General features: G+C 36.7%; 1 protein-coding gene and 1 long non-coding RNA gene across 2 annotated transcripts in view; both read right to left on the bottom strand.

The window, feature by feature from the left end:
- Positions 1-2,405, bottom strand: part of LOC103508751 (innexin inx1) — a 28,291-nt gene extending 25,886 nt beyond the window's left edge. Inside the window, exon 1 of the mRNA XM_017443898.2 lies at positions 1,834-2,405. Within this exon, the coding sequence (XP_017299387.1) occupies positions 1,834-2,346 (513 nt within the window). The 5' untranslated portion in view covers positions 2,347-2,405. The remainder of the gene's footprint in view (positions 1-1,833) is intronic.
- A 741-nt stretch (positions 2,406-3,146) lies between these two features.
- Positions 3,147-22,891, bottom strand: LOC113467216. The gene is made up of 3 exons (XR_003391372.1): positions 22,716-22,891; positions 7,144-7,304; positions 3,147-3,495 (listed from the first exon to the last, which is right to left on the bottom strand). It is a non-coding gene; the product is annotated as an uncharacterized LOC113467216 (long non-coding RNA).
- Between the last annotated feature and the right edge of the window lie 2,469 nt (positions 22,892-25,360).

Raw genomic sequence — 25,360 nt, 5'->3', positions numbered from 1 at the left:
GGCTGTTTCTCTAACAAGCACATACACTGATGGTTTCTAGTGAACTAATTAATTACATTAATAAATGAATCATCTTTGAAGGGTTTCTAAAGTGTCTACTAAGTGCGTCCAGCCATGGAAACAATTTTTATAAGTCACTCAGCTCATCTGATGTTTTAGAAGAATTTGATGAACAAACTGGGTCGAATTCATTACATTCGTTTATATCTATACTGGCAGGTACTACAGGGATCGAGATTCGAGTGATAGGTTGCTAGTTGCATAGAACTCTTGTCAAGTGAACACGGTCTAATGCCATTAGACAGGTAGGTATATGAGCAAAGTTGTGCACTAGCTTAGAATATGTAAGTGCGTAGATCACGACAAGTTTCTATCACATTTATGGCAGACACATGAAAGTAAATAGATAATGAGATCAATTCATCTCGTTACAGTATGTGAGAAAGTAGGCAGACTTATTGATCACTACAGATTGGATGTAAAAACTTGATTCGGTCTTCAAACATTTCGTATTACGTTGTATAACATCGAAGGAAGAATCAATCAATTTGTCAATATGAGAAACAAGGAACATCAGCGCCTGTTTGCTTAAGAGCAATGCATCCAGTGCTAATAACATTTCGTGTTGAGTGGAACTCGTGCGGTAGTAAAATTGATACTTGAAATTACTGACACATGATGTTCAGGGGCGTCACGAGAGAGGGAAAAAAGACAATGAGGTTAGTAAAGGATCCAAATTAGAATCTTTTTTAATTTCCCAGGTGACTATAATAAAAATGAAAATTAATACATCACATTTTTAATTTCCCAGGTAACTAAAAAAATTAATACATTGCTTTCCTGCCTATAGGACAAGGAAAGTAAAAAAAAAAAAAAAAAAAAAAAAAAAAAAAAAAAAAGGGGAAAAAAAAAAAAAAAAAAAAAAAAAAAAAAAAAAAACACTGGGTAACCGCAAATATTTTGATCTTGTATGGCATTGGTTTCAATTTTCCAGAATTGCCAAGAAAATATCGCAGCAGTAACTAGGCACAGTAAATAATTGTAACCATGACGTCACTATTCGGTTACATACGCTGAAAATTGCGTCATCAGGGATTTGAATTCAAGGCGGGAAAATCTGGTGCGCGGGAAAATCCATTTGGATTTCGATTTTTATTATTTTTTGATTTATTGAATTATTGACCTTTGTTCTAAAGATCGAATTCATTATGTAAGTGACTTGATGACATGAAGTCATCACATGTAATTTCTTCAAAGTTGACGTCAAGTTATGGTTTATTTCCTAACGCTTAGAATGCCATAGAAAAGTAATCGATCAGTTCTTGACTAAAACTGCAGGAGTTTCATTGTAAACTTTGTGATGTTTTCGTCAAATTTTAAAACTGCAAAGTTTCTTTCTTCTAAATTTATGGATGGTGAAATGAATTCGATAATAAATCTAAAAGAAAGTTTTATACAAAAGCTTTAGATATTACTAATGCTGTTACAAGTTTTGTTCTACCAAGTTATTGTAAAGCAAATAAAAAGAAAGGGAATCCAGCTGTACTCCTAGAAAGTGAATAGATTCAAAGATTCACTTAAAATAATGTTCTTTTGATATTTTTGTTAAAACGGACGTTATAGGTACGTCGTTGTTCAATCAAAAATCCAATAAATTGTGAATGAGGGTCTGATTTAGAAAGTTACCTTTAGCAAACCAAAGGTTGGAAAAAAGCGTAATAGAATTTGGTGTTCAATCAAAAATCCAATAAATTGTGAATGAGGGTCTGATTTAGAAAGTTACCTTTAGCAAACCAAAGGTTGGAAAAAAGCGTAATGGAATTTGTTTCTTACCTTGATATGTTTGAGTAGATAGTCAATGATAGCCTTCTTCTTGTTACATTTCTCTTCTTCGGCACAAATCCCAATACGGAGTCCCATCACTAGGGTTTTCATAAGGCCACCTTCAAAGTTATCCCAAATCCATTTGGGTGTGTAACACATAATCCCTTGGAAGAACAGGACGAAGCATACCCACTGATAGTATGAGTAGTACTTCTTGGCATCCTCATCACCAAAGTCATTAGCAACTCCAGGATGGGCCACTTCCACTCCGACCTGTCTTTGGAAAGCATCTGGCATGGTAAAGGTGGACATAATCCAGCAGTAAGTATTGATAGGATGAGCAGGGAGACCGTTCACAATACATTGTATCGGGCTGCCTACGTACTGAGTGGCAGTGATAATTAGAGAACACGTTAACAAAAGCGCGGTAGTAAAAAGATTATGCAGTCGAAATATCGTACTATCCGTGGTAATTTCTTGCCACTTCAGATATTCTTTCAAACCTCCGAGTAACTTCAGCATGGTTACACCGATCACACACCCTCAAGCACAAACACTGAACTAGTGTGCTCGTAACTCGTACACAGATCTCTCCTCTCACTGCGCGCGCCCCACCATGTATTCCTAGTTGAGGGGAAGATGCACATGCACGCCAACTGTACGGAGAAACCTTCCCAACGTACGGAAAACCTCAAGAATACTGCAAGTTACATGGAAATACCGCACGTTACATGGGAATACCGCACAGAACATTAATCGTTTTGTGCAACACAACGTGCAACTCAGTGTAAGACATTTGACGTTGCTTTACTTTTGTGACCGCTCGAGAACTAGAGCATTTAATAAAATGATTAAAGACGCTGATTGCAGTCTACTTATCGTTTGGCCTCCAAAAAAAAAAAAAAAAAAAAACGAAATGTTAAGCTGTGTCCACACATAGTCGACGGCGGTCAATCGACATTGATCAACCGTCGATCGATGTCGACTGAAACCGTCCACACTGCCTCGACAACATAGATTCACCTCGTCGATCGACGGCCATCGACTATGTGTGTACAAAGGTTTAGAAGTGTTTTGTAAAGCTTATCACAACACACCTTCGTCAATCTCGGATCCACATTCTTTGACGTGTAAAATATTTCATCATGAGTGTTTCCGTAAGTATCTGTAGCCAGGTGATAAGATTCTACATTCTAGAGATAATCCAAGCGTACGATAATTCAAACCTACAGATTTTCAGTGATACCTGCATTAGAGATCAAAACACAGAGATCAACTGCTACCGCCACTGTGGAAGCTTTAAAGTAAAATTTTACCTTGGCTTGTGCTGCGATACGACAGAATATTGTATCTCCTAGGTATTGTGGAACAGTCATGGATTGGCCTTCATTCCTTTACACATTTCGACAATTGTAGAAGATATTCTGAAGAGCTTAATCTGGACGACTTTATCTTATCTTGTGTTGTGCCGCGTTCCATGTAGGTACATCATGGAATAATGAAGCTGACTTTGTTATTTTGAGCTAGTCTTGTTTATTTTTGAGGTACATAATTAGATCTCGATCTTACAGGTTGGAACCAGGAATCTTCAATGTTGTCAGCAAATGGCTTTTCTGCATGCTCTCACAGGACAGTTCCTTTGCTTTTCGTAACAACACCTTTTAGCAATTCCTGAAATCAATCCAAATGTTATCCGTTAATAAAAACCCTCTAAAACAGAAATGTGAAAATAAGATCAAGTTCTTATCCAAAGATGTCCGCCTGTAAAAGAAGTACCTTAGAAAGTCAAGGTGAAATTCTTTCCCTTCAAACTGCAGTCCTAGTTTTTTGCGTCTTCAGTCCCAAATGCCCCAATCCCTTCTAGCGGCTCAGTTTGACCAACCCTGCACCTCGTAGCTTTCGGAGAACGGATTAGAAATTTTGTGATATCTCTTCAGATTAGGACGGTGACTTTTTGACGAACTGAGTAAATAGTACTAAGGCTTCAGCTATGGCACTATCTAGTGTAAACATGAAGTGCGATTCGAGATGTCAAGTGGCGGGAATTAGTGGCGTATTCGAAAGGAAAATTTACGATATATGAGGAATTGGGATTAAATCCCGCGTTTTCAAGGAGGAATTGGGATTAAATCCCGTATTCTCGATGAGGAATTGGGATTAAATCCGTATTCTCGAGGAGGAATTGGGATTAAATCCCGAACAATTAGAAGAATACTTTTTGAAAAATTTCGCCTGCGGCGCTCAAAATTCGATCGGACTGTTTTTCTAAATTCTAAAAAGTTGTTAAACTTCGCACTAGCCATCTATGTGCAAAAAACCAATTACCCATATTATGAGATATGCTCAAGAAAAACAAAGAAAAAGTAAATTAACAAACACAACTACCTGTCAATCTCTTGACTCGAGCAGACTGGCAGAGCTTGCACGAGATTCCGCCCTTTGTATTTCCGGTATTTTTACTAGCTACGAGTATATTAATTGTGCAAACAGTGTTAATGGTAATAATAATATCCATCTGTTCTGCAAATAATCTCACTGAAGTAAAAAAAGGTTCAGAATTCCGTCTGATTCTCTCTTGAACGAATCGGAAAACTGCTTTGACCTTGTGTTATTGCTTGTTCTCAATCATCATTAGACTACCAACATTTTTTTTTCTTTTTTTTTAAGAATGAAGTAAATAGAAGACGTACCTAGATACAATAACCTGCAAGATACCTTAACGTCTCAGTGGTATAACTGAGTCATAAAAACAGATAATTATATTAGCGTCACCTCACTTGGATCTAATTTCTCCCTCATTGGGACCAAAATTTTTTTTTTTTTTTTTTTTTTTTTTAAAGAATGAAGTAAATAGAAGACGTACCTAGATACAATAACCTGCAAGATACCTTACCGTCTCAGTGGTATAACTGAATCATAAAAACAGATAATTATATTAGCGTCACCTCACTTGGATCTAATTTCTCTGTGTTGTCTGTGTTAATATTTTTGACGTCATCGGCACCGGCAAATGCTCATTTCATGGAATATGTTTTGGCAACTTCGATATTGGTTTCGTATCTACTAAAAGCATCGGCCGCCTTAGTAATGCTACATTTTTCCACTTTAGTTTCAATGATAACTAATAAATCATTGGAATATAATAACTAACAACATAATATCTACCTTTGTTTAGACTTGGAGATAAACAGCACTTGGTCAACATGATTTGTGGTCCAGCATACGAGTGGAGTTTTATTGGAAGCTAAAAATTACCATTTAGCAAGGATAGAAAGATTTAAGACAAACACATCGAAAACCGCATACACGTACTCATTATCCCATGTCGGAGATAAAGTTAAGGTTATTTGCCCGGAGCTGAAAATTGTAAATTTTATTTCTAATGACTGCCTCACATTAGTTACCTGATCACAATGGCTGTTGCCTTACAAGGGCACTTGAACAATAATAAAAAAACTGTAATTTTTACAATTTTATTTATGAAGGTTGCTTAGATGCTAGTAGAGAGCTCGGCAGTACGCCGCATGGGAAGGAATGTCAAGTGAAGCTCAGCTACTTGAGTAGCTATGATGGAAGTAAAATGGTTTGTCACAAGAAAGCATCCTTAAGCTGTGTCCACACATAGTTGACGGCAGGCCCGTCGCCTCGATCGATGTCTACTGAAACCGTCCACACTACACCGACAACATAGATTCACCTCGTCGATCGACTATGTGTGGACATAGCTTGAAATTCATATTATACCTAAGAAAGTAGAAAAAGCTGACCAACAAAATAAAATTCTACGTACATACTTGCCTGCCAAATTGGACGTACCAATAACTACCACCCAGGTTTTACATGTGACAGAAACCCTAATAAAACGTACATTGGATACCGGTAGGTATAAAGAATTGTCGTAAATATTGTCATTAATGTCAGCACTAATTTGTTCACACCTAAATCATTGGCTATTATAATTGAGTGCTTGTTTGTTATTTATGACACCGAATATTGGTTTGGATGATTTGATATTTGAGAATGGGAACACAATACCTATCTACTTTGTGGACCTAGTTTTAAATCTGTTATTAGAATAATTTCTGATTGCTGATTAAATGATAATCATGTTACTACGAATAGTACCTGTTGAATGTTTCTGCATTGCCCTTTGGACGGCGAGTGCTTGTTTGTTATTTATGACACCGAATATTGGTTTGGATGATTTGATATTTGAGAATGGGAACACAATACCTATCTACTTTGTGAACCTAGTTTTAAATCTGTTATTAGAATAATTTCTGATTGCTGATTAAATGATAATCATTTTACTACGAATAGTACCTGTTGAATGTTTCTGCATTGCCCTTTGGACGGTTAATGTATAGTAAATACTAAATGTGAATATGCTCATATGGTGCCTTGTGATCAGACCTTACAAAAGTAATATAAAGAACATTGATAGGTGCTTAGAAAATAATCAAAAATCATCTCTCAAAGTTACCAGAAAACTCCAGAAATTCCAGAAAATCAAAATCAAATATGTAATGTAATTTCAAAATTGTTGGGCCGAAACTTGAAGCCATATGAACAATGCTTGTTGCATCAATTTTCAGGCACTCTTTTTCTACAAGTTTCTTTTCCACTTTCAAGTTCCAATATTGAAGGTACAAAAGGATTATTTAATTTTTTATTCTTATTATTTTATTTATATATTCCAGGATTTCAAGAAGAAATAGGTGAAAACTGTTGGCAGGTTTTGTCCTACAATGTTATAGGTAGTACCTACTGACCAAATGAAGGGAAGTTCTTCAGCAATTTTTGTTTTCTGTTTGCCTGTTTATTGTACAAAAATCTAGAGCCACGCATTCACTGTATCTACGTAACTCCATACAGAGAGATTAAAAAATGATTTACGCATTTATAAGTACGTACGTACCTCGTAATCATATTGTACTAATCGATAGTCCAATAATACCTAATCCATTTCAGTAAATCCGTATTTCATAATTATCTATATTCCGTTATCCAGGGTTCCAATTATTATAGAGGACGTCAACCCCACTAAATAGGGATAACTGTTCTATGTGTGCCATCCTGCCATCAGAAAATTACTAAAAATTGAGCCATTCATTTGATTCATTTCAGGATAATTTTATCTACTAGGCAATTTTACTGAGCTTAGTCCTGTAGGTTATAGTTATACCCTATAGCTATAGGAAAGTATTGATTTATTTATTTATTTTTCAGTAGTCCGTAGGTAAAATAAAAGTACCTAGTTGCCTAGTTCTATGTAAGACCTTAGATACCTTTCATTATTCGATATTTTTTTGTACCTACCTTGGAACTTATTATTGTTTTTGTTCTAAGATCTGCAGATATTATCAGCAACTGTCTCAGAGGCTGACAGGTAATAAATCATGGTTCTTCTCTCTTTTTTTTTCTTCAGCTGACACATGATCTGAGTTTTAAGTTGAGCATGATGCAAGCTTTACCCATATCTGGAAGTAAGAAGCAAAAAGTAAGAGAATAATTAGAGTTTATCAAATACAGCATCAAAACCCAACAACGACATTGCCTGAATTGCCACGACACGAAAAGAAATTTAACATTTTGAAGCCCCAAGCCCAATAGATGATAACTGATAACAGTGATAACCGAAAAGAACCAGTCCAATATTTCTAGAATAGACCATCATTTCTTAGGGTTAATTTATGAAACAGAATTAATAAACTGTTGAAAACAGGAGGAAAATCCTTGATTTTCCTTGGCAAGGTACGGTTACTCCATGAGATGGCTAAAATCAAAAGCAATTCTTAGATTAATCAGAACTACAATGTTGTAAAAATCTACATCAATCAATTTCATTAGAACCCGACTAATTGTCGATTAGAGGCGCTGTTAATTAGGTCCAAATGATTAATATTGTGTACACTTCCACAATAGCTCTTGCAACATCAAAACTAATTTGGGCGTGGTAATCAGCTGGAGCTTTGTAAGATCAAGCGACATTATTTGAAGAATATCCACTTGGTTACAGAATTAATAAACTGTTGAAAACAGGAGGAAAATCCTTGATTTTCCTTGGCAAGGTACGGTTACTCCATGAGATGGCTAAAATCAACAGCAATTCTTAGATTAATCAGAACTACAATGTTGTAAAAATCTACATCAATCAATTTGATTAGAACTCGACTGATTGTTGATTAGAGAGGCGCTGTTAATTAGGTCCAAATATATTGTGTACACTTCCACAATAGCTCTTGCAACATCAAAACTAATTTGGGCGTGGCAATCAGCTGGAGCTTTGTAAGATCAAGCGACATTATTTGAAGAATATCACGTTATTGATGGCACAACCCATGCAGTTGTCACTTATGTTTGAATATCTGCACTTGGTGGCGTGCTCAGTTTTTTAATTTTCCGTGTCCCCTTCTTTCTCATCAAATCTTTCCTCCCCAGAAGTTTGAGACGTAGTCATTGCCCTCTCATTTGCCACAAGGAGATCTGCGTGAGTGCATGTCCTCTCCATTTGGCCGCATACGAGGAGATGTTCATGCGTCTGCTCGCTGAGTACTCAGTAAAATGGTTTAACTCTCAATTGTAAGATACAAGTGCTTCATTCGAACTCTATTTTCCGTGTCCCCTTCTTTCTCATCAAATCTTTCCTCCCCAGAAGTTTGAGACGTAGTCATTGCCCTCTCATTTGCCACAGGGAGATCTGCGTGAGTGCATGTCCTCTCCATTTGGCCGCATACCAGGAGATGTTTATGCTTCTGCTCGCTGAGTACTCAGTAAAATGGTTTAACTCTCAATTGTAAGATACAAGTGCTTCATTCGAACTCTGGTCAAGTCAAAAGTTCACCATGCCCGTCTAGAGATGAAAGGACGTGGGTTCGATCCGGTCTGAGACTTAACATTTCATTTTCGGAATGCACTGTCAAGCCTCACACCTCACGAACAAAGAAAAAATTAGTGATTCTCCCAATCCCCCTATACCTAACTTTGTCTCGAAGCTACATTGAGACACGCAAAAAACACTTGACTATTTCTAGAATCTAGAATGTTCTAAACAAACAGTCAAAGTATAGGTAGGTATGTACTACAGCGAGACGACAGATGTAGTGAGATATGCATAGCATCAAGGAGATGGGAGCAAAATTTGACACGAGCCTAATAGGAAAACATAAAGACAGTTGCTTCCTTCTTTATCTTTTTTGACGAACTGAGTAAATAGTACTAAGGCTTCAGCTATGGCACTATCTAGTGTAAACATGAAGTGCGATTCGAGATGTCAAGTGGCAGGAATTAGTGGCGTATTCGAAAGGAAAATTTATGATATATGAGGAATTGGGATTAAATCCCGCGTTTTCAAGGAGGAATTGGGATTAAATCCCGTATTCTCGATGAGGAATTGGGATTAAATCCCGTATTCTCGAGGAGGAATTGGGATTAAATCCCGAACGCAAGAAGGTACTCAGTAAATTATTGTACCTACGGTGTTGTATCGCTTTTTCAAAACCTTGGGGTTTGTACTTGTCAATTTGAACTTTAGTTTCACTCACGGAAAACTTTCGGAAAACACGAAAAACTTTCCAAAGGAGTAGCCCAACCGTGTATGCTCGTATATTTTGGTCTGAGTAGGTACCTACTGAAATATTGGTCCCTGAATTTTCAGGCCCGTTGTTTTCTTTTCACCCCTCCACTAAACAATGATCAATGAACCCGATAAAGTCAATTAAAATGTATTTAATTTAATCGGTAATTTGATAGCTTGGGTGTAACCCATCACAAGTACTGGTAAATATCAAATACGACGTTCATTAGCAATAAAATAATACTAATTTTATAATCGATATATTATCTAATAATAGAGAAATGTCCATAGAAGCTCGTTGAATCCCTCAAAAAGATTGATCAGGTAATTTTTTGAAAGGGGCAAGATAGACCTAGTGTATGCAAAATGCCATACACTGAGGATCATAGGGCTATAAAATCATTTTTTGAGTGGTTGTGGCCACTCACCAAAATCATAGATTTTCATTAAGTATGAATTGTTTAAAAATTGACCCCCTATTAAAACTATGTACGTATGTGTACACAATACCCCAAGGAATAGTTTCTTCCTCTTTGCATTTACGTTTTGAAGAATCTGCAAGTATTATTATTGCTAGAGGTGAGAGAAATAGGTTAAAATGAACGTAGGTAAACTAAAGTAAAGCCCTTGAAAGACTTCATATTCCGTCCATTTGAGAACTCTGCAAAGTTAAGGTGATTCAAATAATGGTACTTCGTTCTTGATTTTATTGACCATGGACGAATATTGATTCATGATTACCAATAAAATTTATTATTCACTAGGCTTCTTTGTATCTAGGTACTTAAAAATAATAGGTACATACAAGATCACTCATACAAGTTCTAAAATTCACAATGCGTGAATGGATACTTTGAAAGTCCGGAATCTAATTTTGTTTTTCCTTGAATCAACTCAGTTTCCTTGTTACCCGATTGTTTACTCTGAAAACTTTGTTTTCATATTGTGCTACATAAGAAGCAGGTAAACTGACACCAAATAAAACATAATATACACGTGAGAACTCACTGCATTTCTGGATCTTGAGATAGTGCATCAAGGTGAAAAATTTACTATATGAACGGTAAATATACGAGATTTTATTTTGTGACTTTTTTTGTAGTCAAACATGGCTGAACCAATGAGATTGTGAGATTCCGCTTTGTAAAGCAAGTGTTTACGTCCAAAGCTGAATCTCATTGGTTCAGCCAAGTTGACTTTAAAAAAAGTCACATAATAAAATACGGCTTTATTTTTAAACCCACAGAAAAGGTCACTTAGTTTTCGAGTATCTACGCTCTGAGCCACCTAGGAAAAACGTGGTGTCTACCTCCTTTTGTAGATCTTGTTACCTACTAAGATTTCTTCCCTTTCTTTTTCTCCTTAATTCTACATCACCGGAACTATGCACTCACTATACCTACTACCTGTATACGTATACCTAGTTTTTTGTCTCACGAAAAACCATTCATGTCTATCTTCGTGCGTGAAAAATCCAAGGCTGAAAGAAAATCCGAGCCACTTCCTCGTCTGAAATATTGATACGACCGATTACTTCTCTTTTGTTTCTTAGAAAATACATGAGGCATTGCAGTAGCACAGTGTTAGCCATGGGATTATCCTCAATTTTCTTGCTATGTCCACACTTAGTCGACGCCGTCGATCGACGAGGTGAATCTATGTTGTCAAGGCAGTGTACGGTTTCAGTCGACATCGATCGACGGCGCGGCGTCGACTATGTGTGGACACAGCTACAAGTTTAGTGGGAACGCTAGGAGAATTGTAGCTATCTTTACAAAGGTTATAGGCTAAAAATCTGAGCCATTTTGTAATATCTCACTTACTCCCTGAAGTTATTCTTATATCGTTATAATTGCTCAACTCCATACACAAGAATCTTAGAATCCCACTCCGACGCTTAGGTGTAGGGGCAAAACAGCCCTAAAGGGTGGGTTAAGCTTCTACGAATACCAAAAAATGAAGGTAAATTCCTGTGTCGGCCGGGATCGAACCCGCGCCCTCGGACTTACCAGATGGAGAGCCTACTTTATTACACCTGCAGGGGCAAATTTTATTGGATGAACAATCATAAAACTCTGGTTACGTTATGATTCAATCAAGCAATTACGGTCGTGAGATAATTAGAGAAATCAGTCACATTGAAATCATACATATTCTAATGCGCTACACGAGTGCACACCATTTTTTTTTTTTTTTTGACTGAAAACAAATTAGCTGACATTTCACACCCTATTCCTTGGGAACTATGCGTTCAGCTGTTATTGCAATAATGGAATACCTTAATTTATCCTACTCGAACACCACAGCATCAGCAGTCTGAACAAGGCTAATTCGCCTGTTTCAACTGTCATGTCAGCCTAATCTTGGTTCTTGGCGGTATAACAAAGCTCTCCTCTTCTCTCAGGGCAGATGGCTGTTTGAACCCTTTACTAGGAGAGCCTATTCTGCCAATTTTTAAAACAACTCAAAACATGTGGTATCCAACTCAGAGGTAATGTTCTCAAAGAAAATTCTTCATTTAATTTTCCATTTTTACGTGGAAATGGATTTTGATAAAGTTCTAAAGACCCCAATTTTTTTGCAAGAGAGAGTATTCTCTGAGAGAAAAGCGCACTAGGAAAGTATAGTTAAAATGGGAACAAAGAATTTCTCCTCGTCTCAGATAGATTACGTGGGTAATTAGTATTAATCTCTTGATAGTATGTTGCATGACATGACCTACTGGGCTGTATTGGCAAAGGTTATCAACTAACTACAGTAACTAGAACGTGTTTATCAAAACTAAAGCGATCCTATTGATGTAAATTCAGTAATGGACCAGTGATAATTACTGGTTTTATCGCCCTAAAAAATTGATTATGGATTTTGAAATTTAGCACAACCTATCCATTATGTACCTATACCGTTTAGGTACCACCTTCCCAATGCATTTTCAAGTGTTCCGAACTTTACAACGGTTAGGTACGATCCTAAATCCCGCCTAGCTGTCTGAGGATACAAAAGCTCAATAAATCTCCAATGTAACATCATAAATTTAAAATTGTACAGTAGGTATACCTACCTAAATTGTTTACAAATTTGTACTGTCTCAACGTATGGTCTACTCTAGTCACAGCTCAACCCAGACGTCAGAATAAAAGAAATTTATTGGCCAGCTAAATTCAGTCGACAGATTTTTAGCCAACGGTTAGGTACTATTAAATTTGTATTTCAAACCTTGATGCATATGGCAGCGTAAGAGTGGAATAAATTACGTTCTGTTTTCATACAGACAAAAGAAAAAAAAAATCAACTGATCTTGGTTCATTCTAGAACAGGGGTTTCCAACTAGCGGCCCGCCAGACCATTTTCGTGGCCCGCGAAGCTTTTTGGGATTTGTACAAACTTACATAGGTACCTACATAGGTAAATGTAAAAAAAAGGTTAAAAAATGGTTTAGTACCTACTTGGGCAAACATATTCGAATTTTAAAAATCTAAAAAAAAATCCCTCATGTTGAAAATTTTCCCGCGTCAGGGATTTCTAATCTCATGGTTGTGTGATCTGTGACACGTTTGAAACTTGTTTTCCCTCCACTACTTCTGAACCTCCTTGATTTCATTCCGGGTCAATTTTGCCATGCGCATTTATCTAAATGGCTAGTCATAGTCAATACTAGGTTGTTCTTGAGAGGCTGAGTGGGTCCCTTAAACAAGTCATGAAATTAGAACAGTTTGCATTCGAAAAAGGGTCTGACTCCGCTGGGCATTGAACCTAGCCGACGCGTGCAAGACCAGTGTAGTTATCATCGAGTCATGGAAACTGACCCCCTTTAGTGTTCAGCTACAATTAGAAGAATACTTTTTGAAAAATTTCGCCTGCGGCGCTCAAAATTCGATCGGACTGTTTTTCTAAATTCTAAAAAGTTGGGGGGGGGACGGTGCTCCCCTATGTACATATGTGGCCCGCAAAGTACCTCCCAATGTAGCATGTGGCCCGCATACACATGGAAGTTGGAAACCCCTGTTCTAGAAAGTAACTTGGGCTATAGTATAACGGGTATTATTGTAGTTTGGTTTATTATTATTCTATTGATCTTATTATTCAATCAGCCTGAGGTTGCCTGGGGACATTTCTGAGTTCCAAGGCGAAAGCAACTTATAAAATTATAATAGAATCTGTCTGGTTTATGATGTGAAGTCGACAATACTGACAGATTAACCCTTCAAAGGTGAGCAGGATTGACTGACTTGAGAACCTTAAAGACATCTAGAGGAAAGACCCAACATTTGAAAAATATTGTTTCACCTACTTATCATGTCTAATAGCTATATTAATTTGGAGCTCTAATCTTATTTGATTACATTATTTCACGGTTTGCACCGATATGCCAACACTACTCAAAGTTAAGACCTGTCTTAAGTCAATCAAGTTGCCCCACATAGTTATTATATCTGTACATAATGCTGCACAAAATCGTACAACTCCAAGACCCTATACTTTGTATACCGTTACCGAATTACCGTAGTCTGAGTACTCTGAGTCAGTAGAGGTCATTTGAAAGTACTAGTAGGTGCCACACTACCAACTTTAAAACAATGGCGCTGTTTTGCTTCTCTGACAGTCTGTTGTCTGTTCAGAGAAAGAATCTCAAAGTTTAAAAGCAGACAGGAGTTTTTGTATCTTCTTGCATTTCCGTATTTCAAAGGTCCTATTAGTATTATTTTACTGCAATGTCCGCAATAATTGTGAAATTCAGTGGCATTTAAATGGCTTGTAAACGCAACTAGTGTGATTTGGAATCCAAATCCTCTTTTACAGGAAAGTTGGGCACACAAAAAAGTAACTTGCTAATAATGTACACGTACATACTTTGAGTTATAAGTAAAAAGCCAATTCGTACTGAGTTGCTCTTTGTGAAGCCTATAGAACTCAACGTATCAATCAATTGATTGATTGCATCATAGAACAAAAGGAACGACCTAGTTGGGTGGGTAGGCACTTGTAATAAAGTAAACGTTCAAATCAAATAACGTTCATTACCTATGTTTTATCTATTTGAATTACTCGTATACTTGATAAGGATTCTTTATTGACTAGGAATGACGTATAAAAGCGGTATTCAACCTTTGCAGTCTCAAAGGGCGAGAAATCGACTTGCGAGGGGCCCATGTCCCTAGGCTATTTTCTAAACGGTGGGTTTGTTGAAATCATATCATGGGAGTGAGGTTATTAGTAAAAGACGAGAACGGAGAAAAGACATGCGCATTTTAAAGTGGATGTGCCAAAAATACCAAAATTCGGAGAACGAGGAAAGTGACTTGTCGCTCGCGAAAATTTGGTATTTTCGTCACATCCACTAAAATCTAGAATCATATATCAAATAATACAACATCTTACGATATTATAAAAGACGCACTTCATTTGAAAAATATAATAATAATAAAATCATTAAACTAATTTTCTTTTAGTGTTCTAGAATTACCTTGTCATCTTGCCAATCTTTTCGCAAGTCGATAAGGAAACTCATGGACTACGGTTTTGATTTGAAACCTGCTGCAATTTATGAAGTGGATAATTGGAGCATTGGATGCACTTAGGCTAAATTGATGTCACATGTGATGGCTATATTATTAACATGTGTCTCACACAATATGTACCTACCTTACCTATTGGAAGTAGAATAGGTTCTAAATTTAGTCATCAATCATGATATTTTAAGTCAGAACCCCAAAAATACAATCACTCAGCTTTGAAAACTTTGATCTGTTTCAGATTAGGGTGCCGATCTGTTCCAGATGTTGGCAATCTAATCATGGCAATACGTATCTTATTGGTGGCGATTCAGAAACCAGATGCTATAGGGAACTTGATTCAAGACCTTTGATGAGAGATTAGTGGAGACACCACTTCACCTCGCTTATGCTAGTTCTGCTTTTGGTGATACACCTTTAAAACTACAATACATCGATGATTCGTGATGAGAATTTCCTTCAGATCAACTGAAGGTGAGACTAATAATCATTTTACACGTGAATCTAATTTAACTGTATATGTTCTAGATATAATGGATACGGATTGTTTCTTTCTGATTTGCAATAGAAGTGCAATTTGTCTACACCTTTTAGGTACGGTGGGTACCTATATCCACGTAGGTACTTGAATGAGATTTTAGATTAGCATCGACGACAAGTGAAGAGATTTTAATCTGGCCTTGTCAATCGTTCTTGCATGTTTCGAAATGGTCTATTATTTTCATATTGTACACATCAGTTTGATCTACAAAACGTGCATTATTTTGTTCGTGATCAGTGTACGTATTCGTTGGCTAGGATTCCTCTAAACGAAGTCAGACATCACATCTCATTTATTTTTATTAAGTGGTAGCATCTCTACAAAGACCTCTGAGAGAGGAGACTAGAGTCGTCTTGAATTATTAATTGACCTTATTAAAGTGTCCTTAACGTAGAAATCAGCTTGTTGCGTGCTCCTATTGCTAGATGGGAGTCCTATGACCCAAGTTTTCAGTTGTGCACGAACGCTGCTGTTGTGTGATTTGCTTGGTCTTTTTACACCGGTTTTGCTGACACATCCATCTACATTCATGATGCCTGTCCGGGACACGAAAAATGACAGCAAAAAAAAAAAAAAATCTTTAAATAATGGTACTTTAAAGCTTCAATTGACAGCTTAATATTGGCTTTCAGCTAACAGCAATAGCCACTAATGTTCACTCAGCATTTGATCTCAAGTCTCCCTCAAAATGTTCATTTATTTTTATTAAGTGGTAGCATCTCTACAAAGATTTTGAACAGCCATAAATTTGTGCGATCGCGATAGTCGAGATATGAAGGAAAGTATTTCAACACCCGCGAGTTTATAGCGGAAGATAGATCAACAGTCCGTTAATATTTTGTCAATTTTCATTCAAGGCTGTTCTACCGTTAACATACGGTGCAGTATGTAGGTAAATAAACATAAACACATAGGAAATCAAATCTCGAGATTAAACATCAAAATATTTTGAATATCTCAAGAACAGTTTTGAATAATCTGAAACCGGTTCTGGGATCTAGCGTGGAACACGATGTCTCATAATGTGGTGAAGTCTACAGGCGATCAAGCAAAGCTTAAATATGCAACATACTTAAAGTTTGAGCTAAACTCTAACAGATGGCAACACTTGAAACCAATCGTGATAAAGAAGTCAACCATTAAAAAAAGTTCCTTTTTGTTTAGAAATAGGTTCAGGATTTTATAGCACGAATAAGCAAAGCATGATAGCTAGAGTACCTATCTCGAACGTTGGAACAAGTCTATACAAGTCAAGAATTAGAAGAAACCTCCATGCTATTTGTATTTATAAGCTTTATACCAATGAGTATGAACTATGCCATCTACATATTATAATAACAATCGGCTAGGACTGAAAATCACTTTTGTAGAAAGAAGCAGGAAAAGGTCCAGGACCAGTTAGAAAAATATTTTCTAGTCAGCACCATAGCATAGATTAAGATTCAAAGGCCGAGTTTTCAACAAGTACTTTTGTAGTTTTCCAATGATTATTTTTTGAAACCATCCAGTGCTAAATCAATGTCTATACTTTCAGGCTTTAGAATGTTCCTCTGTGCCATGCTGTCACCACTCCCTTTAATTCTGCAATCAACTAAAGTCTAACCCTTACTTTGATCTCGACAAGGACAAGGGGTATTGGTAGGTACCTACTTGAAATATCTATCTTTTGACAAATTGTCAAGTGGATTGTCTCGGTTATCTCGGTCATACCTCTTTGTACGTGATGTTTTGCGATATTTGAAAACTCAATTCTCATGGGGAGGTCTTCAAGCCAAGTTAGCTTGAAACCAACTTGAAAAGCTATCTGGTTGATAGAGTACCGAGTGTGACATCACGAACATTCTAACTCGGCCTAGCGCACTCTTGGTTTTAGATTCCAGTTATTGAATGCTTGGATTATTACCACATACTGCGCTCAAGCCTTGCATTATAAATTCACTATTCCCACCTCCTTTGATTTTTAAATAGCTGACTCTGAACCTCTGATCAAGGGGAAAAATATAAACAGTTTAGACTGGAGAGTATAAACTGCCTGGTCGCATAATATTATACTTGGGTACTCTGCAAAACTGCAACATGGATAGTATGAATAGATGCATGTTATGTATAAAGCACAAAATACGTAATGCAGAGTAGAAATAACAGCATCATATTGTAAGATAATATGCTCGGCCAAAGCACACCTGCAATGTAGTTAGGTACTCGTAATCTCTCATTGAACTCAAGAAAGGACAAACTTTGAGTCATCCATCCAGATGTTCAAGTGAAATGTCAAATTGAAAATATCTGGCGAACTGACAAGTACTATTTTGTACTTCGATTATTAAAGGAAAGAAAGAAGGAACCAGAAATTTAAACTATCAGAAAATGTCGAGACTTAAATTCAAAACTTCAGCTTGAGTATTTTCTAAGTAGTTCCTAACCTATCTCAGTATTCTCCCTGACCCAGGGAGTAGATATTGGGCCAATGTTTTACTCTTTTTGAAAAAATGTCGAGCCTATGAGCGAACACATGGAATTTCAATATGACCAAGACTGAAAAAATATTTTCGTCTGCTGCATTGAACTTTTGTCAGATGAATTTCCATACAAACACTATACCTATGTGCAAAAACAAAGGAAAAGACCATCCATCGTCCCCTGACGCAAATGTCGAGCCTATGAGCGAACACATGGAATTTCAATATGACCAAGACTGAAAAAATATTTTCGTCTGCTGCATTGAACTTTTGTCAAATGAATTTCCATACAAACACTATACCTATGTGCAAAAACAAAGGAAAAGACCATCCATCGTCCCCTGACGTTATAACCTTGAGAAAATACTCATTCTTAATAATTAAAACCATCGAGAACAATAGTCGATTTACTGGAAAGGATCAGGATGCTTCTAGTAGCTTCATAATGGTAGAAATTTTCAACCAATCCATTCTTCAAGATGAACATTACTGCTGTAGTTATGATTTGGTCATAAAAATCCGTCTGGCTAATAATGAATGGTCATATTATTGAATAGTTCACTTCACAGGGCCATGAAATATGAAATCTGGAACAAAGAGCCCAATATGTACGAGTAATTCAAAATTCGGGATTTTGTATTAAAAACCGGAACAAAGGAACTTTTTGGTCTTATAAACCTATATCGTCCTTGTTAGACTGCGTGAGTAAAGGGACTTTTCAGTCTCTTTCTGGCATTATAAGTAGGGTAATCGATTGAAAAGTATGGACGGATCAGTCGACGGTCGATGGACATCGGTTGGAATCCGTATAAAGTCGGTCCCGATAAAAGACTAATGTCGATCCAGGATGTTTGTCAATCAACCATAATAAATTATTTACCAAAGAGTGAATGCACATTGCAAGATCATGCAGTATCTGGTTGCAGATACTCTGGCCAAAATACAGTGTGGTTTGTGAGATGACTAGCCTGTGTTGTCCACGAGGCCTACATAGAAATGAAGCAATTTGAATTAAAAAAAAAAGAAAAAAAACGTGTTTTTTTGTGTAGGGACCTCAAAACGTGTTTTGGCACTAAAAACTCACCATCGAAAATTTGACCCGATTACATTACTTTCCTTCCTATAGGATAAGGCCGATAAGGAAAGTAAAATCAGTGCTTTCTTCCAGATTTTGCTGGATGATTCTTTATATTTTCCCTTCTTCAATCGTTTCATTTTATGCCCACCAAGAAGTGACCCCAGTAACGCATGAGACCACAGACCATTCCTCGCGACAGAGTTGTCAGGTCTGATTTATCCTTATCTAAATAAGGACATGACCAGTGATAAAGCTGGCATTTGGCTAACAATGAGTAGTCTCAGTTCATTCAGGTCAGTAGCCAAGAGACAAAAGGTTATGCCTACCTCAAATACAGCCATGTACGCGACAAATGTATCCAATTATGAGACAAGACTGAAATAAAATTGATAATTTTCCCCTCAGACATAATTATATTAAATTAGTTACATTTTTTAGGCTAGTATTAAAATTATCGATTTTCATATAGACATTTATATTTTTGGCTCTTGTAGGAGTGACTACATCAATAGCAAAAGACGCAGGTTGTTTCTACCCTAGACTATAGGTAGAGATACAAGTTCACAGCTCAGTCATAGAACATCTCTACATTTAACACAATATTCTACCTATGTCAGTCAATGAAATCAGCACCTTATGTGATGGCTGCATCCACTCCCTTCTGTTTAAACACTCAACACTCAACCGAGTACTTAAATTCAAAACTTCAGCTTGAGTATTTTCTAAGTAGTTCCTAACCTATCTCAGTATTCTCCCTGACCCAGGGAGTAGATATTGGCCCAATGTTTTACTCTTTTTGAAGATAAATGGAGGCCAAAAACTTAGTCTTGGGTGATTTCTATCAGGTTGGAAACCACTGCTCTTTGCCAATGGTAATGAAATCTCCAGCCAGTAAATAGTTTGCATGGCTGTACAGGCAGAGGACTTTAAGATGAAGCACCAAGTCTCTGGACGCATAATCCAAGACAATGTGAACATGTACCTATAGGTATTTTGCAGTTGCTTTTTTTTCCTCCTTGATATACCGGGTGGTTGGACCGTTTTGGCCAGCCATCACTAAACAGCGTCCGATGGCGTTATAACATATTCTAGGAAAGAGCTCAATGAGAAATTAAAAATCTATAGGACGAGGAGATGAACTCTGCTTTGAAAATTTCTCGTTTAGAACAGTGCTAAAAGCATTCAAAAATTGCCAATTTATCACACAAAGAAAACTGTGTGCTCATTTTGAAACAATTTTACATATAAATATCAATATTGTGTTGCATGAAAGGCAATATATTGTTGGAACTTCAGTCGAATTTAACAAAGAAATCGTTCACAGATGAATCATTCGTTTTTTGAACAATACATGCCACGTCTGGCTAATAATGAATGGTCATATTATTGAATAGTTCACTTCACAGGGCCATGAAATATGAAATCTGGAACAAAGAGCCCAATATCCAGGGCTATCTCGGCAATATGATGTACGAGTAATTCAAAGTTTGGGATTTTGTATTAAAAACCGGAACAAAGGAACTTTTTGGTCTTATAAACCTATATCGTCCTTGTTAGACTGCGGGAGTAAAGGGACTTTTCAGTCTCTTTCTGGCATTATAAGTAGGGTATATTCTATTCTATTCTATTCTATTCTATATCCAGTAATCTCTGACTAGCAGGGAGGTATTGAGTTTGTTTATAATTTAGAAACTTTATCTTTAAAGTTGAGCCGTCGACATTAAAGACCTTGTTCTCATACACAGAATACAAATGAGCACCTCAGTAAGCCTGGCAAGACTAGCGATCCAAAAGATACAAGAGTCAAGACCAAAGAGTGAATGCACATTGCAAGATCATGCAGTATCTGGTTGCAGATACTCTGGCCAAAATACAGTGTGGTTTGTGAGATGACTAGTCTGTGTTGTCCACGAGGCCTACATAGAAATGAAGCAATTTGAATAAAAAAAAAGAACAAAAAAAGTCAGGTTTTACTTCTTCCCTAACTTCAAGATTAGGACCACAATACCACTTTGCATGCTCTTTCTTGGCTTCCGCGGACAGTAAAGACAACCCTAATACAAGCCAAATAGCAATTTAACACATTCTATTATGGGACACTTTAATTTTTATTAGATAAATCTTAATAAAAAAAAATATATTAGAATTTAATTGGCCAAGTCATCTAATTTATAAACTTACAGTACTAAAAAATCTGGTGTGAACATCACACAATTTTCCTTATCCTATTGAATGATGCTTATTTGGGTGTTCTAACATTCTTCTACCCTAACTTTTACAACATATCTAACCGTTTAGTCGGTATAGCTGAAAACCGCCAAAAAAAAAAAACGGTCGAAAACCACCAAAAAGCGGTCAAAATACCGCCAACCGCAGCACCTATCTTAACCAAACGTGTATGTGTTGCATCCTTTGTCACATTTATAAACTACATACCGAATTTCAAGTCTCTAGCTCCTACCGTTCCCGAGATATTGTTAAATTACATCTAAAACCGCCAAAAAGCGGTCAAAATGCCGCCAAGCGTTAAACAGCTACATACCAAATTTCAAGTCTCTAGCTCTTACCGTTCTTGAGATATTTTGTTTACAGACAGACACACACACAGGGACCAATGGCTGAAACTTTGGATTTAGGCCCTAGGGACCTCAAAACGTGTTTTGGCACTAAAAACTCACCATCGAAAATTTGACCCGATTACATTACTTTCCTTCCTATAGGATAAGGAAAGTAAAATGATATAAGAATGCCAAGTAGCTTCATAGAAAAGGACACTCAGATATTATACTGAAGTTAAAATGCAACGAATGCATGATGATTTGATGAATGATGATGTAATATGTAAATGTATTCTTCCTTGTGTTATAATGTGTCATATTTCATGACAGCCTCACAGGAGTTTCCAATATCTATTATTCTTGCTTGTAAAGTCGCTACTGGTCGCTACTCACCATGTGCTGACAAATACGTCGCTACTCCTATCAAGCTACTCAATTGTCGTCACGAGGCTGAGTGATTTTTCTGCCCTATAAGTACTGCCCTTATGGGAAGCTATAAAGTGAACAATTTAATGTTACCTCACTCAAGAGTACACTTGAGTGTTTGTGGAGATGCAAACATAAATAAAAAGAAATGTTAGTAGGACAGTATACAGTACCTATAAACAAATAACTACATTGATAGATAAATAATTCATGTAAAAAAATACCTGTTAATATAAATATGGCTTTATCGACGAAATTAATGTAAAATGTAAACAAACAGAATCTATCAGTATAAAATAAACATTGCCTATAGGTAAGTAGGTGGAGGTACATTGAATTATGAATACAATTAGAAATTTGGCTTAACGCTGCACATTTTTGGCGTTCACACAACGTCTGTTTGACCGTTTCCTTCTCCTTTTTCTCTCTCCAATTCATTGCAAGTTATGTTCGGACCCTCCTCTCTCTCTCTTACCAGTTAGGTCTGCATTATTTTGCATCACTGATTACAGAATATTGTTCGCAGGTTCTCATCATTAAAATCAAGAAGTATTCGAGTTCTCTAACAACTTGTCCATTCACAAGTCACAAGATCAGTAGGTATTTCCGAAATGTAAAAGAAATAAAAAATTCCAAATACCAGGCACGGAAGTACTGAGCTGGCCAGGAAAAAGGGCCAGTGATTTTGAGTTCAAGTAGTACATTTTTGAGAGCTTTTCGAAATATAGGGTAAAATTTACCTTGCTTGCCTCGTCCCTAGGAGGCTGAAATCAGTCCACTCGTACACTTCCCAATGTTGGTTAATAAATACAGGTAACTCATCTCAATAATCTGTTGAACTTCTGATTTTTCTTCTATTTAAATCTCTGCATACATTCCTCAATTTCTGGGTATGTGTTGTAAGATGACGTATAAACGGCAGGACCTGGAAATTTGAAATTTGTTAGGCAAATCGAATAAATTAATGTGCAAGTATGTGCATAGCACATACACATTGTGCAACGTACCAATCAGAAAATAGCCCAAAACAAATAGAAAATGTATAAAAGGTAATAGATTTAGATCTCCTACTATGACGGCCTGAAATTTAAATAGAACACAATACTATAGTAGGTAACTTCATTATAATTCTACATAATTAGAGGTACCTACTTAATTAAAATACTCCCCCTTTGAATAAGTCCCTGCTAACGTTTTACATAAGCTTGTTTCACGTGTCGCAAACTTTAAGGTTTTTAAAATTTAAGACTTGTTCAGAGGAAGAATTTCAAGTGTCCATTGTAGAAGATAACCATTGTGTACACCAAGCAGGAGCAATCACACTTGGAAACTTTGGTAATGAACTAAAAGTGTACTTGTAATGGTTTTAATACAACCTACTTAAAATGGTTTTTATACCTACCTCCTGTTTTAATGCCTACTGTCGTTTTACTCGAAATAGTTTTAATACCCATGGAGTAATAATAATCTCCTTGTTAATACCTACCAATCAGAAGAATATACTTTGCAGTAGGTATCTAACAGAATATACCTACCTTGTTCAGACTCCCTTGATAAAGGGACTTTCTAGTCCTTTTCTCATCTATTTAAAGCATCCTTGGGAGTACCCATGTCTGCTAAGGTACAGGAAATACCTAAATTTCATTTATTTATACCACCTCTGTCTACTTTCAGGTACGTACCACGTACCAGTGTAATAGGCGCTCAGTTCTTGAACTAAATCTATATTTTGTCCTTTTATCAAATTAAGGAAAGTGAAAAGCATAGTTAGGTATAACTTCTAATATATTCACCGTTTGCAGTTTTGTAATAGGCGCTCAGTTCTTGAACTAAATCTATATTTTGTCCTTTTATCAAATTAAGGAAAGTGAAAAGCATAGTTAGGTATAACTTTTAATATATTCACCGTTTGTAGTTGTGTGTTCTGATAGAAGTGATGGAACAAATTATCCGCAACAGTGTCCTGTATACGTTCGCATAAGTTATAACTTGTAACACTGGCCATGACACAATCTAGCTTTAGCCAAGAGCAAAAATGAGCTGTTGAATAACTTTAAGATTTGTGTATCTGGTTATTGGCCATGCCTGTTCAAAGAACCAAAACCAGTGTTATTGGGTAGTGCGAACTCTCGCTCAAAACTGGGTATTACTTACCTACGTGAAATCCTGCCCCCCGCATTCTGAACAAAACAATGTTTAGAATGCAACTGCAGTATCTGTTGTTCTCAGCTCTTATCTACAATTCCAGTAAAGGTGAGCCAATGATTTTCTAGGTAACTTTATGAGCTGGGAGAAAAAGCATAAAAAAACATGGAGATAAGAAATAGTTGCGAGTTATACGAGCTACCTACACCTTACCTGTTACATAAAACTAAGCAAAAATGCCATGTTTACTCGTAGGTACTTTTCTTTCGAGACCTCTCATTGTTATCACGATTTTCCAACATGTGTTAGTTGTGTTTTCAAGGTTTTCTCCACTCAGAAGGAGTTAACCACTTAATCTGTGGCTATGGGTAATACCTACAAGTATCTAAGTGAGAGATTCAAGATGAGATCTGACCCAAGAAAGATCTAGAAGGGATCAACAATTCAATTGCTGGAACAAAGGAAGATTTTCATACTGTCCGTAGATATTTGATTGTAGTATTATTATTTCATAAAAGGTCATTTAGCCTAGCTGCATAAAGCATAGGGTACAGCACTAAGAGGAAGAAAAATTTAGAGGTTTTTGTTCTTTAACAGACTAAAAATTACGGCTTCCCAAGACGTTAAATGAAAGCCTTTACGAGGGAAACTCTCTTTCTCAACCAAGCTCATTATCGCCGGATTAAATTGCTCTGCGAGGTACCTTGCGGAAGGGATCAACAATTCAATTGCTGGAACAAAGGAAGATTTTCATACTGTCCGTAGATATTTGATTGTAGTATTATTATTTCATAAAAAGTCATTTAGCCTAGCTGCATAAAGCATAGGGTACAGCACCAAGAGGAAGAAAAATTTAGAGATTTTTGTTCTTTAACAGACTAAAAGTTACGGCTTCCCAAGACGTTAAATGAAAGCCTTTACGAGGGAAACTCTCTTTCTCAGCCAAGCTCATTATCGCCGGATTAAATTGCTTTGCGAGGTACTTTGCCCAGCAGGGTAGATTCAAAGCACAAAGGTAACAATAGAGAAGACGCAAGTTCTGCACGGAACGGAATAGCAATATCAGACAGGTGAGGCAGAGAGAAGCAGCGTCTCTTGGCTTACAAGTCTGGTGGATGAACCATAGACCAGGATGATTCACAGATTAATTAAGAATTAAAAGTCATTACGGTGTGTGGTCGTGTTGTGCAGTGGTTGCCAAAATGATCCTCAATCCTCCCCCTTAAAAGCCTTAAGAATC

This window comes from Diaphorina citri, unplaced genomic scaffold (assembly GCF_000475195.1).
Source record: "Diaphorina citri unplaced genomic scaffold, Diaci psyllid genome assembly version 1.1 scaffold431, whole genome shotgun sequence".
NCBI lineage: Eukaryota > Metazoa > Arthropoda > Insecta > Hemiptera > Psyllidae > Diaphorina > Diaphorina citri.
The sequence above is the reverse complement of the archived record's forward strand: the minus strand, read 5'-3'. Positions and strand labels throughout refer to the sequence as shown.